At 41.5% G+C, this 14477-nt stretch overlaps 1 protein-coding gene across 1 annotated transcript in view; it reads right to left on the bottom strand.

Annotated features, from left to right (window-relative positions):
• The window catches only part of NUGGC (nuclear GTPase, germinal center associated), a 51358-nt gene that overhangs the window by 27815 nt on the left and 9066 nt on the right, over positions 1-14477 (bottom strand). Inside the window, 6 exon segments of the mRNA XM_023530162.1 lie at positions 4549-4758; positions 7524-7754; positions 8143-8365; positions 9192-9300; positions 9985-10089; positions 11990-12078. Coding sequence (XP_023385930.1) covers positions 4549-4758; positions 7524-7754; positions 8143-8365; positions 9192-9300; positions 9985-10089; positions 11990-12032 — 921 coding nt within the window. The 5' untranslated portion in view covers positions 12033-12078.

The raw sequence follows: 14477 nt of genomic DNA, 5'->3' as shown, positions 1-14477 counted from the left end.
TCTCTCCAGAAACTCTTTCAATGTCACTGATCACCCAGATGACTGAGCATTTATCAATGGTCTGTGAAACATGGCCACAATATGTTTAAGAACATGAATGGTGTCTCATTAGTAGAGGACTTGATTCTTAATGTATCATTCGTGTCCTCCACCACAGGCCCCTGTCTCTCTCTCCCATCCTGCCTCTCCCCACTCCCCACTGCAGACTCTACGAACCAGCCATGCTGAGCTTCTTACAGTTTCTCAGATGTAACTTTCTCTTTAATCTCTCATGGGCTTTGCATTTGCCACAATCTCTTCTTGACCTCCACTTGCCCTTTGAGATTGCTGAGGATGGACTGGCCACCCCTCCTGTGCATCCTCAAGCACCCAGACTTCCCTGCCATACTACAGAGTAATTGTACAAGGGTGGCTCTCTGCACCTCCCTCCCCCATGCCTATTGTGAGGTACCTGATGGGAAGGGACTGCGTCTTTCAGCTTGGAATCCACATCACCTCAAGCACAGTGTGTGGCCATACTAGAGGCTTCCTAGATGTGTGTGGCATTGGTGATCGATAGGATTCAAGAAGTCAGACCTCCTCCCAGATCCATCACTGGCTTGTTCTACCACAGTTGTCCTCTAGGGGAAATGACTGTTTACCTGAAACTAGTTCTGGTCATGCATCTACTCCAAAGCTATCACCACGGGGCAACCTTTCCATGTTTGACTGTCCTACATAATGAGCACATTGCCACCGTGTGGCAGCAGGGAGCCAGAAACCATATAATTCAAGTTGCAAAGGTCAATGAACATGAAATTACATCTTATGATTAATAGCATCAATATTGCTTTATCAAGCATGCATCTTTCATGGGACAAGTAAGCATGTGTTGACTTGTGACATTTCTCTTACTGTATTATTTCACTTCTCTTATCTCTCTATATAAATGAAAAGCTGGTACAACTCAGGGATGGAGTTGTGGTTTGTGGTTCTTCAGAACAGTGCTTTGCAGGAGGAAGAAAAGATTCCTCCTCAATGGATAACAACCCAGCCAATGGGAGCTGGCCATAACAGCCAATGAAAAGTCACTATACTTCAAACTTTTAGTTTCCTCCAATAGCCTCTTTGTAGACAACAGCCCCTCTCAAGTCCATAAAAGAGCTTTTTCTTCTTTGTTTCTCTGGAGTTCTTCATGGTCTGCCATTAGATCTCATGCCCCAAATTGCAATTTTTTATTGTTCCCAAATCCACTCATCTTGCTGGAGAAATATCTGGCTATTTGCTAAGGGCCAACAGTATTCCCCATGATCCTGGTAAATTACAGATGCTTAATAAAGGTTTATTAACATGAGAAGAAGACTGCGATCATAAAGGTTGCAGTGATTTAATTTCAGGCCCTACACAAAGCTCCTAACTGCCAGAATTTGGTAACATTAGATTCACAGAAGACACCAAAAAGCCAGTCTATAAGAAAAGAGCAACTGGACTTAGGAGTGGGTATGATGCCAGCCCCATCTCCCTCCCTCCCCCTGAACAGAACGGGCCTCAGAGAGGTCAGATGGCATACCTAAATTCTCAGGACTTCTAGGTGGCAGAACAGGGAGGAATGAATTCATAACAGTTTTAGCTTAGGGAAGGCCAAGCTGATAGGTGGAGAGATGGGGCAGGGATGTTGGCTCTGCTCTCCCTGGAAAGAGGGGAGTCTTTAGTAACTACTCGTGAGAGGAGATCTCAAAACCACAAGAATGTAGGGGAGCCAAGGCCAAACAGCATGCTGGGAACCATCCCTTCCCTTCAGCCTGACCTCCTCAGAGTGGGTATTCTGAGCCAGATTTGCTGGTTCCTCTATTCTGAGTGGCCTTTGATAAGCTGCCCAGTGTATCTGAACTGGCAGCAACCACGGCTCCATCCAGTGAGAGAGGCTGGCTGCCTCTCTAGGCTGCTGCCGCTCTCTGGGCCTGGCCTGAAACAAGCCAAGGCTGGCGATTCCACTCCAAGAACTGAGACCCTGCAAAAACAAAGGCTCTCATGGCCAGGCTGAGCGACTGACCAAGGAGATGGATGCTGGGTCTGCCTTCATCTTAAAGAACTGTTAAGAGACGTCCTGGGGAGGTGGGTGGAGGTGAGAGATAAAGTCTCGGCTGGGGAGATAGGAACCTACTCTTTGGTTTAAATTCTGTTATTCAATAGCTGTGTGGTCTTGAGCAAATGACTTCCTCTCTCTCAGTCTTCATTTCCTCATCTGTAAAATCAGGGCAAAGACTGATAATCTGTAAACTGGCATCCTGATCTGGATTGGAAACCAGTCACAAAGTTCCCTGGCCTACCGTCCTGCAGCTGCCGTGCTGACCGTGTCTCCCTGATACTGGCCCTTCCTTCCAGTGCTCTTCCAGCTCCAGTCCTGTGTCTCTCGTGTTCCCACTGTGTGTGTGCCTGAGCTCCTTCTGCCCAAAGACACCTTTTCTTTCTCTATCACACACCCTAGTTCCTCTTGCCCTTCGAGCTTCCCTAGGAAGTGTAGTATTAAAGTCCACCCCCAGCTTTTCCAGGCTTTCTTCTGTGCCTCTCCCCTGTACACCCCTCTACTCCCTTCTCTCTAGCCACCCAGGAAGACTCATCCTTGCCCCAACACCCAGCTCCCTCAGCCCTCTGGATGTTTGCTAATGCTGGCCTGGCACAGTGTTCAGTGGTCCCACTCCCAACCGCTGTCTCTGCCTGGTGGAGGCTAAGCTTCGATGTCCTCTCTGAATCCTCACTACCTCCAAAAAGAATTCAGAACTTTGTGCTCTCATTTTTAAGTAATGGTTTTAGTTAATTAATATGACTAATTGATTCCTTTTGGACTGTGAGATTCCCAAGGGCAAGGACTTTGTCCATCCGGAACCTACTACAAAATTGAGTAGATGCACAGTGAGTGTTTGTTGAAGGAATGAGAGTTCTTATTGGAGGTCATTTCTACTTTCGAGTATCCACAGCACCTTATCCCTCCATTGCATCACTTTCTGCCACGTATTTAGTCATCTGCATGTTTTATCTGTCCTGTTAGACTCTAAGCCATTTGCGGTAAGGTTCTGCTTCTCATTCAGCTTTGTTTTGTTTTTGCTTTCAACTTTTTAGTTGTAAAGGAAATATATTTTTGGTTGTAAAGGAAATATACGTTCATGCAAAATATATAAACAACAAGAGGTGTATGTAGTAAAGAGTGGTGGTAAACACAGAAAATTCTGATAAGAGTTAGGTAGTTGGTGTGTGTCCCGTAAGGCAGGATCTTACTTTTGCTGTGCATTTATAAACATTATACACACATGTGCGCACATTAAAGGCCATGCTCTGCATCTTTTCATTCACTTCATTTAGTAGTGTTTTATCATGTAGGATACAGTAGGAGTTAAGAGCAGAGAGGCTCTCGAGCCATCTTGTCCAGGTTAAAACTCCCAGTGTTATAATGGGCAACTTACTTCACTACGAATAGTAGCTAGCACAAAGTAAATGCTCAATAAATATCTGCTCTCATTATTATTATCTATAATATTTTCATCCTCAGTGTTTAGCAGAATGTTACATATTATACGTGTCTGGCGACTGAACAGCAAATGAACAAAGAGGTAAATTCTTAAAAATACTTCAGCCTCTATTCACTAGGTGCAGATCAAACACTAATGCTTAATTAACTCTGGCTGTAGATACATCTGGGGGTGCCTGGTCAGCTCATACCCCATTTATTGGGAATTGAACCCCTATCCAAGTTTTTTGCTGAAGGGGTAAACTTTCATTTTAACCACCACCATCAGCCACAGCTGATTGCACTAGGGCTGGATACTTAATCCAGAGAAAGCTAATCCATTCACTGTGTAGTGATCAATCGGATTTTTCTTCTCAGGAATCTGAATTAAAACACATAGAGATTATAGTCAGACAGTCATAGGCACATGGACTCCAATATCATTTAGAGACAGGGCTAGGGTGGTCATTTTCCACAACGTGGATTCTCATGGCTAAGTACAGAAAGCTAAGAGAGAAGCAGGACTCTAGAGAGAGATGCATGAAGAGAGTCACAAGAGTCCAAGCAAAGGGTGAGAGAAAAGAGAGCTGCTTCTTTCCTGAGAGGCGGCCCTGAGGCCTGGCTGGGTCTCATGGGATCCTTTGATATTCTTTTTGATTAATCTCTCTATGCTTGGGATTGCTTTCTTGAATTTATCTTCTTTACACTCAAACATGATAGTAGCCTCCTGGTGTCTTGATGCCTGGCTGTCAGCTTCTCTGCTTGGTACTCAGCTCTTGGCCTTCCTCTCCCACTCCGCCCTGGTTTGCTCTGCCTACTCTTAGGTTTCTCTCTTGCCGACACTTCTCATAGACACACATTCTTGTTCTGGCTACCAGGCCTACCTCGTGATTCCTAACTCTTTGATTTCTCTGGCCACCCATATCCTGCTGATGCCCTGAGGCTTAGAATATAAAAAGCGAGGAAAAAATTACCTTACGCTGAAAGTGGAGAAAACTTTGTTGCTTTAGAAAGGGTGCAGGAATTGAGGGAAGAGGGAAAGAAGCCATATGAAAGAAAATCACCTTTTTCCACATCTCATCCCTCTTGGTATTGAAGTCACCAGTGCCTGGAATGTCCACCAGCACGACCCCTTCTGGAATCAGCTCTGATTTGGGAAGAGTCACTTCTACATGTTTTATCAAGGGCCAGATTTGTGTCTCAGCTGATTCTTCATCCCAGTCTCTCCTCTTAGTCCGGATGTAGGGGTCCAGTTTGACAGACAGCTCTCCTGCCTGAGGAAAGAGGAAGAAGTCACGCACACCAGACGGACTCCCAGCATTTCCATCCTGGATTGGCTGTGATTTAAGTTCACTGAAGATACACTGAGTAATGGTTAGAAGCAGCACTGGAAAATGGGCACCAGGAGGTGATCCAGTCTGCAAGGGCCTAGACTCTGAGGGCCAGAATGGACCTGGAGATCAGGAAGTTCAAGCATTTCAACTTATGGATGAAAACACCAGAGTCAGTTAGAATGGGATTCTTCAGCAAAGTTATAGTTTCTCCAGGTAATGGTTTATCTTCTAAATTTTGTTTCAGTTCTAAAATTAATGTAATTAATATGTAAGCTTCTATATTTTGGAGAGAGAGGATTCTTCCTGCATAACTAATGTGAACATTTTAATAACCAGACAGCCCCAACTACAGAAAATTGGTAGTGATATAATGAACATATTTTTCAAATTGAAAATTGGTCTGAAATTGATCTTTAAAAAGGTTTTAAAATTTGCCTTCCAAGTACAAAAAATATCTTGACATGTAGGAATTTCTAGCATGTTTAAATGATGGTGAGTAGGATGGGAAATAGTTCTCAGCCTATTTTTCCTAGCTAAGCATATCCTGGGACAATGACACGGTGATGCCAGCAACTATGTATGGCAGCAGATCTCTACTGGGCTACTTCAGGAGACAGTAGATTTGGGATGTGTGGTAGTCATTGTTCATAAATAACTATAGAATTGTCCTGGAAGATAGGAAATTCTTAAGATAGTTGAAATAAATCAGGAGATTTGTTGTAATCAGGGTAGGAAGTAACAGATTTTATTAATGCTAATCAAATAATAAGAAATTGTAAAAGAGGAGATGATAAAAGTTTTTAAGGATATTTTAATTATAAAATAAATCAGATATAATGAGGGCAATGTAAAATAAAAAGCATGAGCTTGAAAACCCCCTTCTATAAGAAGAGAACTCGGCCCAATAAACTGGATCAGAGCAAACCATTCTGAGAGGCAAACTCAGATTCCCTCATCCTAGTCTAGAGTCCCTGACCCAAACTCTGAATTTGTGCCTTCGTTCACTGAGATGGTAATTCCGTTGCCCTTGTTTCAATGGCTAAATTTGTAACACTGGAAAGGAATATTTCTAAATACAGAGTCGTGAAGAAATAAATATTGTATCAATACCTTGGTGTAAGTTTTGTATATTCACATAAAGTAACCTGTTTTGCAATCATTGTGTTTCTTTGGACATGCTCAGTCTATGTTTTAGATATTAGGAACATAATTATTTTTCATAGTAATAGCCATTTAAATATAAGAAATGGCTACTACATTCTACACCTGAAACTAATGTAACCAATATAAGATGTTACAACAATTATACTTAAAAAATAAAAATAAAATAAAATGTTAAAAAAATTAAGTTAAATTAAAAAAAGAAGAACCACTACATTTGTTTGATATCCTAGTTATACAAAAGCTAAATGCTTTAAAAGGTTTCATTCATTTAACTTCTAAGTGTGCTTGGTCATGTATTTTAAATTTTTTGAAAGAATTTAAAATATTAAATTTGAACTATAATATAAAAAGTCTAAGGAAGACCACTTTGTAAGTTATAGAAATATCATGCTGTACACTTAAAACTAATATAATATGGAACGTCAACTATAATTGAAAATATTTGTAATTTAAAAATTTTTAAAGTCTAAGGGAAAAAAGTCTAAGGACATTTTATTAATTATGTAAGTAGCATAACTAAGAAGGATTTGCTATGTTAAACCTAGGAGATAATTGAACATTATGTTTTAGAACAGGTGTAAGTAATTGTTCTTATTTTATACCCAAAAAAATGCCAGATTTTTAAATAGAATAATAATATTTGAAAGATGAATTTTAAGGTGCAAGAAAAACTGGGTTTTTAAGTGTACAACATTGACAAATTGAATATCTGTTCTACAAGTATTTTGGTTTAATTTAAAATTAAACTTTAATAATATTAATATCGATTATAAGTATAATATAAATATAATCTACTAATTACATATTGAATATCCACCCTGTCCTTCACCCATGCTAGCAGAATCCTGATTGTTTGTGGAGGTAGTGGATTGACATTGGGATTAGCCAATCATGACAAGTTTGCCTCTTGCTTTCTCTAGACTCCCTTTCAGCTAGGATAGGCCACTCAGCTCTGAACAAGGAAATCGACACAGAAATTTGTCGTCCGGGGGAGGGATGTTTCTGGGAAAGCTTTTTCTTCCCAGTAAAAGGGGAGATGCGGTTGGAGCCGCCTTTTTATCCATTTCTTCCTTAGCTGTGAAGTCCAGCAATTCAGTAGCAATGTTATGACTATGAAGCAACAAGTACGATGGAGGCCAAGGGAACCAGAGAGATGCTGATCTTGACATTGTGGAGCTACTGAACCAGCCCACAAACCCAACTGCCTCCAGACTTAGGTGAGAAAATAAATAAATCCCTATTTGTTTCAGCCATTATAAACTAGGTTTTTAAAAATCATTTGCTACTAAAACATCCTTAACTTATTGTCAAGTAACTGTAGTCTTTCTGGTGCACAAAAGCTACCCTCCCTCCCGTTTAGACACTAAAAACTCCCATTTGACAGCTATAAATAATGAAACATAACTTGGTCGTGGATATTTCTGATTTGGGTATCAACTTATTTCCAATAAAAACATCATACCTTGAATAAATCCCCTAAATGGAGTCGATTGTTATACTTAAGACTCATGACAAAAAAAGAATAAATATCTTGACGCTACCTCTTCTGCCTTGAGGGTGATGACTCTAGAGGTGGGGATCTTCCCTTTGGGCTTTGCCCTTAGTAACTCCTCATAGGTCTTTCTTTCCGCCCCATTTCCATAAAGCATCTGTAGCTTCCAGATGGCTTCCTCCACTGCGTCACCCCTGTCCCACACAGCTGCCTCTTCTCTGCCCGGCTCCTCCGTCTCGTGCAGGAGTTTAGTCAAGTTCTTCAGCTCCTCCTTCCACTCCTGCAGAGCAGAGTAGGGCCAAGCCGGTCATGACACAGACGTGGACAACACTGACAATGAGAGAAGGCCACTGTCCCTGTGGAAGGCAGGGGGGCTGCGTATTCAGGAAATCTAAAATCCCGTAATCCAGCAAAGGCTCATTTAATCCAATTCCTTTATTTTGTAATAAAGTCTCATAATGAGTTGCGACGGGACGCAGGCCAGAACCCCTTGCTCTATGAAACTTTCTCATTCAGTACTATGTTCTTTTACTAAAAACATAAGCTATATTTACAAGAAATATAATGTTAATCTCTAAGAGAGAGGGAGAAGGAAAGAAAGAAAAGGAAGGAGGGGAGGGAGAAAAGAAGGAAAGATGGAGGAAGAAAAGAAGGAAGGAGACACTTACCTGGTCAGAGAGAAGATGGATTTTGGCTTCATACTGCTCACAGCAGCCTGAGCTCACTTGTACAATACACGAAGTACATATACTTTCTCCAGACACCGGTAGAAACATTGCTTGCTGGATGATGGCATTGATCAGGGAGCTCTTCCCAGCCCCAGTGCTTCCAAATAATCCAATGTAGATTGGGTCCAATAATGGTTTTTCAATTAAAGTAAGAAGCCTGTTTCTAGATCAATTTTTAAATGCACATTGCCAAGGTCATCAAAGCATAGTGGGAAGAACATCAGAACAGAATACAAAGGAACTGAGTTCTAATCCTAGGCAAGTCACAACATCTTTCTGTGTCTCTGCTCTCTTCTTGGTCAAAGAAGAGTATTAATCCCTGTTTACTAAACGGAGTTGTCATGGGGAGCAAATGAGATTATGCAAAAATACTTGGTAATTCTACACACAAAAAAATGATAATTTTACACAAACTCTATGTCTATATAAGTACGAAGCAATCTTGTTTGTGTTCTGTGGAAGTTACTTAGTCTTGACCCTAGAAATAAAGTTTATGCAGAGGTAAAGGATTATTAAAAGCAACACACCGTCTTATTGAGGAGAAGATGCAGCCTCGGCACCACTCAAGTCCTTTAAGTCAACTCAGCACAGCAGTTGAGGGCACAAGCTTAGAGTCGCACAGCCTCAGTTGAATTTCAGCCCCTTTGACTTACGCATGGTGTGACTTTGGTCAATGTCTTGGCCTCCCTGAGCCTCAATTTCAGTAAAATGAGGATGATAATAATAGCTTCTACATTATAGCGGTATTGGGCCAATTTAATGAAATTTGATATATGTAAAGTATTTATCAGATTGCCTAGCAACAATTAACAGCTCAATGAATGGTGACTATCAGTAATAATAATAATAGCCCATAATTATGGAAACTTTCAGCCTCCTTTGCTTAGTTTCTAATTGAAAATTCCCTTTCGTCGTTGGAAAAAAGTACTTACAATCACCTAAGGAAAGACACCAAAGTAAGATTTGATGGTAGCTAATATCAGACTTACATGAGATACTTGACTCCATTTGGAATGCTGTCATCCAGGAAGACAGATTGAATAAGTTTCTGATAAGTGTTGCTCAAAACTCTTCTGGTCCGTGACTCCAATTTTTCATCTGGAATCAACAGAGATGTATTACCTAGGATGTACCTGGCAGGGATCAAGGACTAGATCTCCACAGGAGAAGTCTGCTCAATATTGCAGAAAAAGATTTTTTTAAAAAAATGAAATGAAGAGCCAATTAAACAATATAGTAAGTTATCTGACACTAGAGACAATAGCTCGTGGGAGATAGCAATCATTGATTCTGACAGCCTCCCAGGGAGCCAGCCTGCTCTGAAACTCCTTTTAACAGAAATCAGCATAGGCTTTGCCATGGCTTTAGCCCTTCTAGATTCTTCTCTCCTGTGGTTATAAAAAGAAAAGAAAAAGACTAATATATTGTATATGAAACTAATATATTGTATATCAACTATACTTTAAGATTAAAAAAGGAATAAAAAGCAAAAAATGCAAGGGCATCATGTAAGTACCCACCAAACCAACCATTTTCACAGTCTCTGTTCTAATCAGGAAATTTGGACAACAACCCTCCTCTTTCTCCAGAGACTCCTAGAGATAAACCAACAAATTTTATATCTCTGCAGAGACTACATGAGCCCTCCTTTTCTAGATCAGGGTTCTTCGAAGATGTTTTATTCTGCTTCTGAATTTAACCTTCTCTTCCTGTGAGCATTGTAATACATTTAAAAAAGAACAGAGTCCCATCCAAACAAGCTCTAGAGCGGTTCCGACTCACATTCCTTAAGGGCACTTTGTTCCATGGAGGGAAATGCTCGGAACCGCTGGTCTCGATCTGATCTTCTTCTTTTTCTCATTGGTTCTTTAAATAAATTGTCGTTGACTAGAGATAAACAGAGTTACATAAAATCATAGGTCTTGGGCCACGGTATATTTGCCTGACCTTTATCAATACACAAACCCAAAAAGTCTAAGCGGATCCCTGCCAGCATTGCATGCCTATAGGCACATTTCAGAAGCAGGCAACTGTTAGGCCGTTCCAGTCTGGTTCCTACTTCTCAGGACTTTGAATCTAGTTCCAAAATGCATGGTCCAACATCTGTCCCCAGAAGATATGTCGAAATGAAATGAACAGTTCCTGTTTGAAAATCCTGAGAGTCAAAATGGCGTGATAGTCTTTATCAAGTGCCAACTCTATAGAGAGAAGCCCATAGAGTATTGCAGTGCAGAGGTATGCTGTCTGCCAAAGCCTGAATCTCTGCCACCTCATGCTCATGCAGTGACAGGTAATTGAAAGAGCTTGTACTCCAGACTCTTCTATCTCAGACATTCTAACTTAATGATTAAGCTCAACTCAAAGCATTCATCCTGTCTCAGTTTAAGAACTGCCTTAGAACTAAATACCAAGTGGATGCAGGCTCAGTGGCTGGAGCTGGAAAGGAAGAGGCAGAGAAGAAAAGAATATGTTACTCGGGCCCCCAGGCCAGCTACAGGCTAAAGAACTCTTTAGTCTGCATTAGAAAAAGTGTCTGTGGAAAGAAAGCAAATGGATGTCGGGCCTTGTTCTTGACTTTGTAACTCAGAAACTCTTTTGTGTAAACAATGTTGGCACGGTATCTTAGCCACATGTATAAAACAAGGGACAGGTCCATATCCGTGGCCTTTATTTCAACTTTATAAGCATTGGCAATCAATATGATAAAAGACTGAAGCTTATTTCTCAACTAAAGCAAAGGCTAATAAGTCAAATTAAACAGCAGGATTTTAAAATTCTTCAGTTTCTAAAATGAAAACCACCTGGAAGGAGAAAGTATTCCATCTTGGATCTATACAGTTTAAGGAAAAGATTTTTATGTTAAATTGTAACTGGAATAAACTGGCACATCTCTTATTCCTTATAATTGTCAAGCACCCCCTCGGCTTTTCTAGCACTTACACATTATCTGAGGAGAGAGAGCAGTAGGGATGGGTGGGGGCAGTCCAAAGAAGGAAACCATAGTGTGCTGCTGCCATTGCTTCTTGCTTCCACAAGGTGTCACTTTTGAAAACTGATCTCAGCCTGACTCCAGGACACAGGTTCATTGCCAATCCAGACCTTTGCTCCAGACTGCCATGGGTCTCCCAAGCAAAACAACCCCACTCCTTGAGGGGTAAGTTCAACCAAGGGTGCCCCCAAATTGCAGCTCTTTTGGTTTGCATGCCCAGCCATTCCTCATATGCTAGTCACTACCCCACTAATCCAGAAACACAGCTTCCCTTGCCCCTAAGCCTCTTTGATTCTCAAAACACAAAGGATGTGATACACCCCATTTACTGGACATAGGGGTTACTTTCCTTCATCTTCCTAGAAAAGGGTCCTTGCTTGGCTCTAGGGGCCCCACACCCAGCCTTGCAGGGAGGGATCCACCTCACTGACTGCAATGTGAGTCACTCCACATCTCCCCTTCTAAGGAAAGCATCTGAAAAAATTCCAGGGACCCTACCTTGCCCATTGTAAAAGAGGCTACCTATGGAAAACTCAAGAAGGTTTTTGAGACCCTTCTTTGAAAGCGGGGAGGAACAAATTGAATTGCTAGTCAGACAGTCCACTACATCATGAACAGGATATTTTAGTTATCAGTGAAATAATATATATTCATTCACTATCAAAACATGTCATGAGAAAGCAGCTTCAGAATAAAGAGCAAGGAACAATGTTAAACACAGTCTCAGCCCATTTGCCCTTGATTATGTAATGGAAAGCAGTTTGTTTACTTCATCAGGGGTTATTGTAGGGATGGTACCTGGATGCTGCTCCTGGCCCACAAAATCCTCAGTCTCTGCCATTTCCTGTTATATAAATGACTGCTTTCGTCCACTTAGGAGAACAAGCCTAAAAATACAAACCAAGTACAAGGGGTGGGGGTGGGGAACAGCAGAAATTGTAAATACAAAAAACAAACAAACAAAATTTTTTTAATAACATGGAAATCTGCTTATGCTTTAACTAGACTTCAAGCCCCAAAAGGAAATGATCATTTTAACTTAACTTTGAATCCCTCACAATGCCTAGTATACTATGTGTTGACTTAAAGATGACAAAAATCAATGCTTGTCCATTGGTTTTCAACAATAGTTGTGCCTATAGAACTTTAAACTGATATGACCTGAGATACTTAAGGCAACTCACTCTGAACTGAGAATAACCTCTAGTGACTAAACCATGAAGGTGAAATTATATAGCTTTGCTGCTTTGGGTGACATCAGTGCCCCAGTCAGATAAGCCTCGAACCCTTGTGCCAGTGAAAATTAGTCCCAGCAGGTCTCAGCAAGAATCTGATAAATGAGTGGAACTTTAGATATTCCTAGGATTCCCTGGAATTGCTTTGGGGGCTACATAATGGGGAAAGAGAGATATAGTAACTAGGTTCTCTGGAGCTTCCTCACCATCCCACCCCACTGAAATAGAATAAAAGATTAGAAGGACAGCCCTACTGGGGGCTATACACAATGATACAGCATGGGGCATCTGCAGGGGAGGGAGCAAGAGAGGCACCTCCAAAAGGAGAAATGTCAGATCCAACCCGTGTTCTGTTCACCAGCAGGCAGGGCTTGGTCATGGAGGCGAACTGAACCTACAGAGGCTCAGAAGAGAGGGCACTGCACAGATCGGGTGGGGATGCACTATCCTGGAGCTTCTTTGTCTCCACACATAGAAGAGAACGTGAGGAATACAAGTGGGGAGCACTGAAAGTGCCTACGCCCCATATCTGATGTTGCTATTTGGATCACTCAGCCATGTAAGTCAAAAGGAGAGAGTCACCAGCCCTTCCGAAATATGCAAAACCTCACCTGACCTGTCAACCCCCACCAGGCCCCCAGGCTGTTAGGAAGACCGTGTTTCATTTACATATTAACCCCTAATGAAAATCAGGACTCATCAGGTGAATTTTAAGTCTACTGCAAATCCAAGATTTTTATGTTCTTGCTTAAAATGTTCATCATAGAGCTGGGAGTGAAAGTGCCCTATGAGGTAACCAAAATTCATGAGAGACACACGCAACACCTGGCTTGAAATGCTGAGTTGGAAATGCTAAACCACATCAAAATCCAGGTGAGTCAGGAGGGAAATAAAAAAAGGCAGATGATCTATAACCTGCACAAGAATATGGTAATGTCTTAGACACAGAACCAGAATTACTCCTTGGAAAGAGATTTGTTGTTTTCTGAAGACAGCAGCTCAATGAGCCTTAGTTACCCTAGATGTTAGGATCACATCACAGTGGGCGCAGGAAACAAAACAAAGTATGTGGCCCTATCAGTGGACAGACCCACTGCAGACCTCCAGTACAACCTGTGTTCTGGCCGTCAAATGTCAGGAAGAAATAGGTGAGCTGGATGAAACCCGAAAGAACGAACACTGAGCTTAAGGCCCTTTCGTCTGAGAGGGAAGTGGGTTTAAAGTAGAAGCAAATGTGTTCACCAAATTCTGGAATGCAGGCAGTGGTTCTGGCTTCCGTCAGGGTCACAGAAACTTCACTTCATCTAACTTCATTTACCAAATCAATGGGAAACGGAGGCCAGCAAGGGCTGTTGGCATGTAACTATGTGGGGTTGGATTGGGTTTAGCTACATGCAGTTACGACACCAAATCGTGAGCCTCCCACTGTAACAGAATCTCTGGTATCAGCACACGAGTAATCTGTGCCCCTTGACTGAAATTTGGAGAAGTTGGGAATTGTTTGAGTTGTGGTTATGGGCTTCACATTCCTTTGCCACTGTTCAAAAACCAGCTGGATGGGATCATTTGATTGGCAAACAAAAAAAAAATGGAAAATGGAAAGAGAGCATTTACAAAAAAGGCTGAAGAAGGACAGAAAGTTAAGTGCCAAGCATTCAAAAAGAGTAACCTATAAACAAACATATCAGTTAATTGGTGGGGGGGGGGCAGGGCGGGGTAAGGTATAGACAGTGTATAGTCATTGGGTCGAACTAAATGATGTGATGGGAAGGTCATGAAGCTGGGAATCTGGTGTGGAAGATTCCAGTCTGGCTTTGCCACCAACCGAAGGAGCTATAAGACTTCAGAGAAATCATTTCACCGCTTGAGGCCCTTTTTTCCCATCTATAAATGAAAGATCAGACTAGTCCTAAAAGTGTGAATGTTCTCTGATTAAGTAGGGTACTGAAAGGATTAGAGTTCTTGTTTTGAAATGTCACCTTTTGTTGAAACCAAGACCTAACCAATGACGAGGGCTCTCGTGTAATCAAAAATAGCACAACTGAGATCAC

This window comes from Pteropus vampyrus, unplaced genomic scaffold, assembly GCF_000151845.1.
Source record: "Pteropus vampyrus isolate Shadow unplaced genomic scaffold, Pvam_2.0 Scaffold47, whole genome shotgun sequence".
NCBI lineage: Eukaryota > Metazoa > Chordata > Mammalia > Chiroptera > Pteropodidae > Pteropus > Pteropus vampyrus.
The sequence above is the reverse complement of the archived record's forward strand: the minus strand, read 5'-3'. Positions and strand labels throughout refer to the sequence as shown.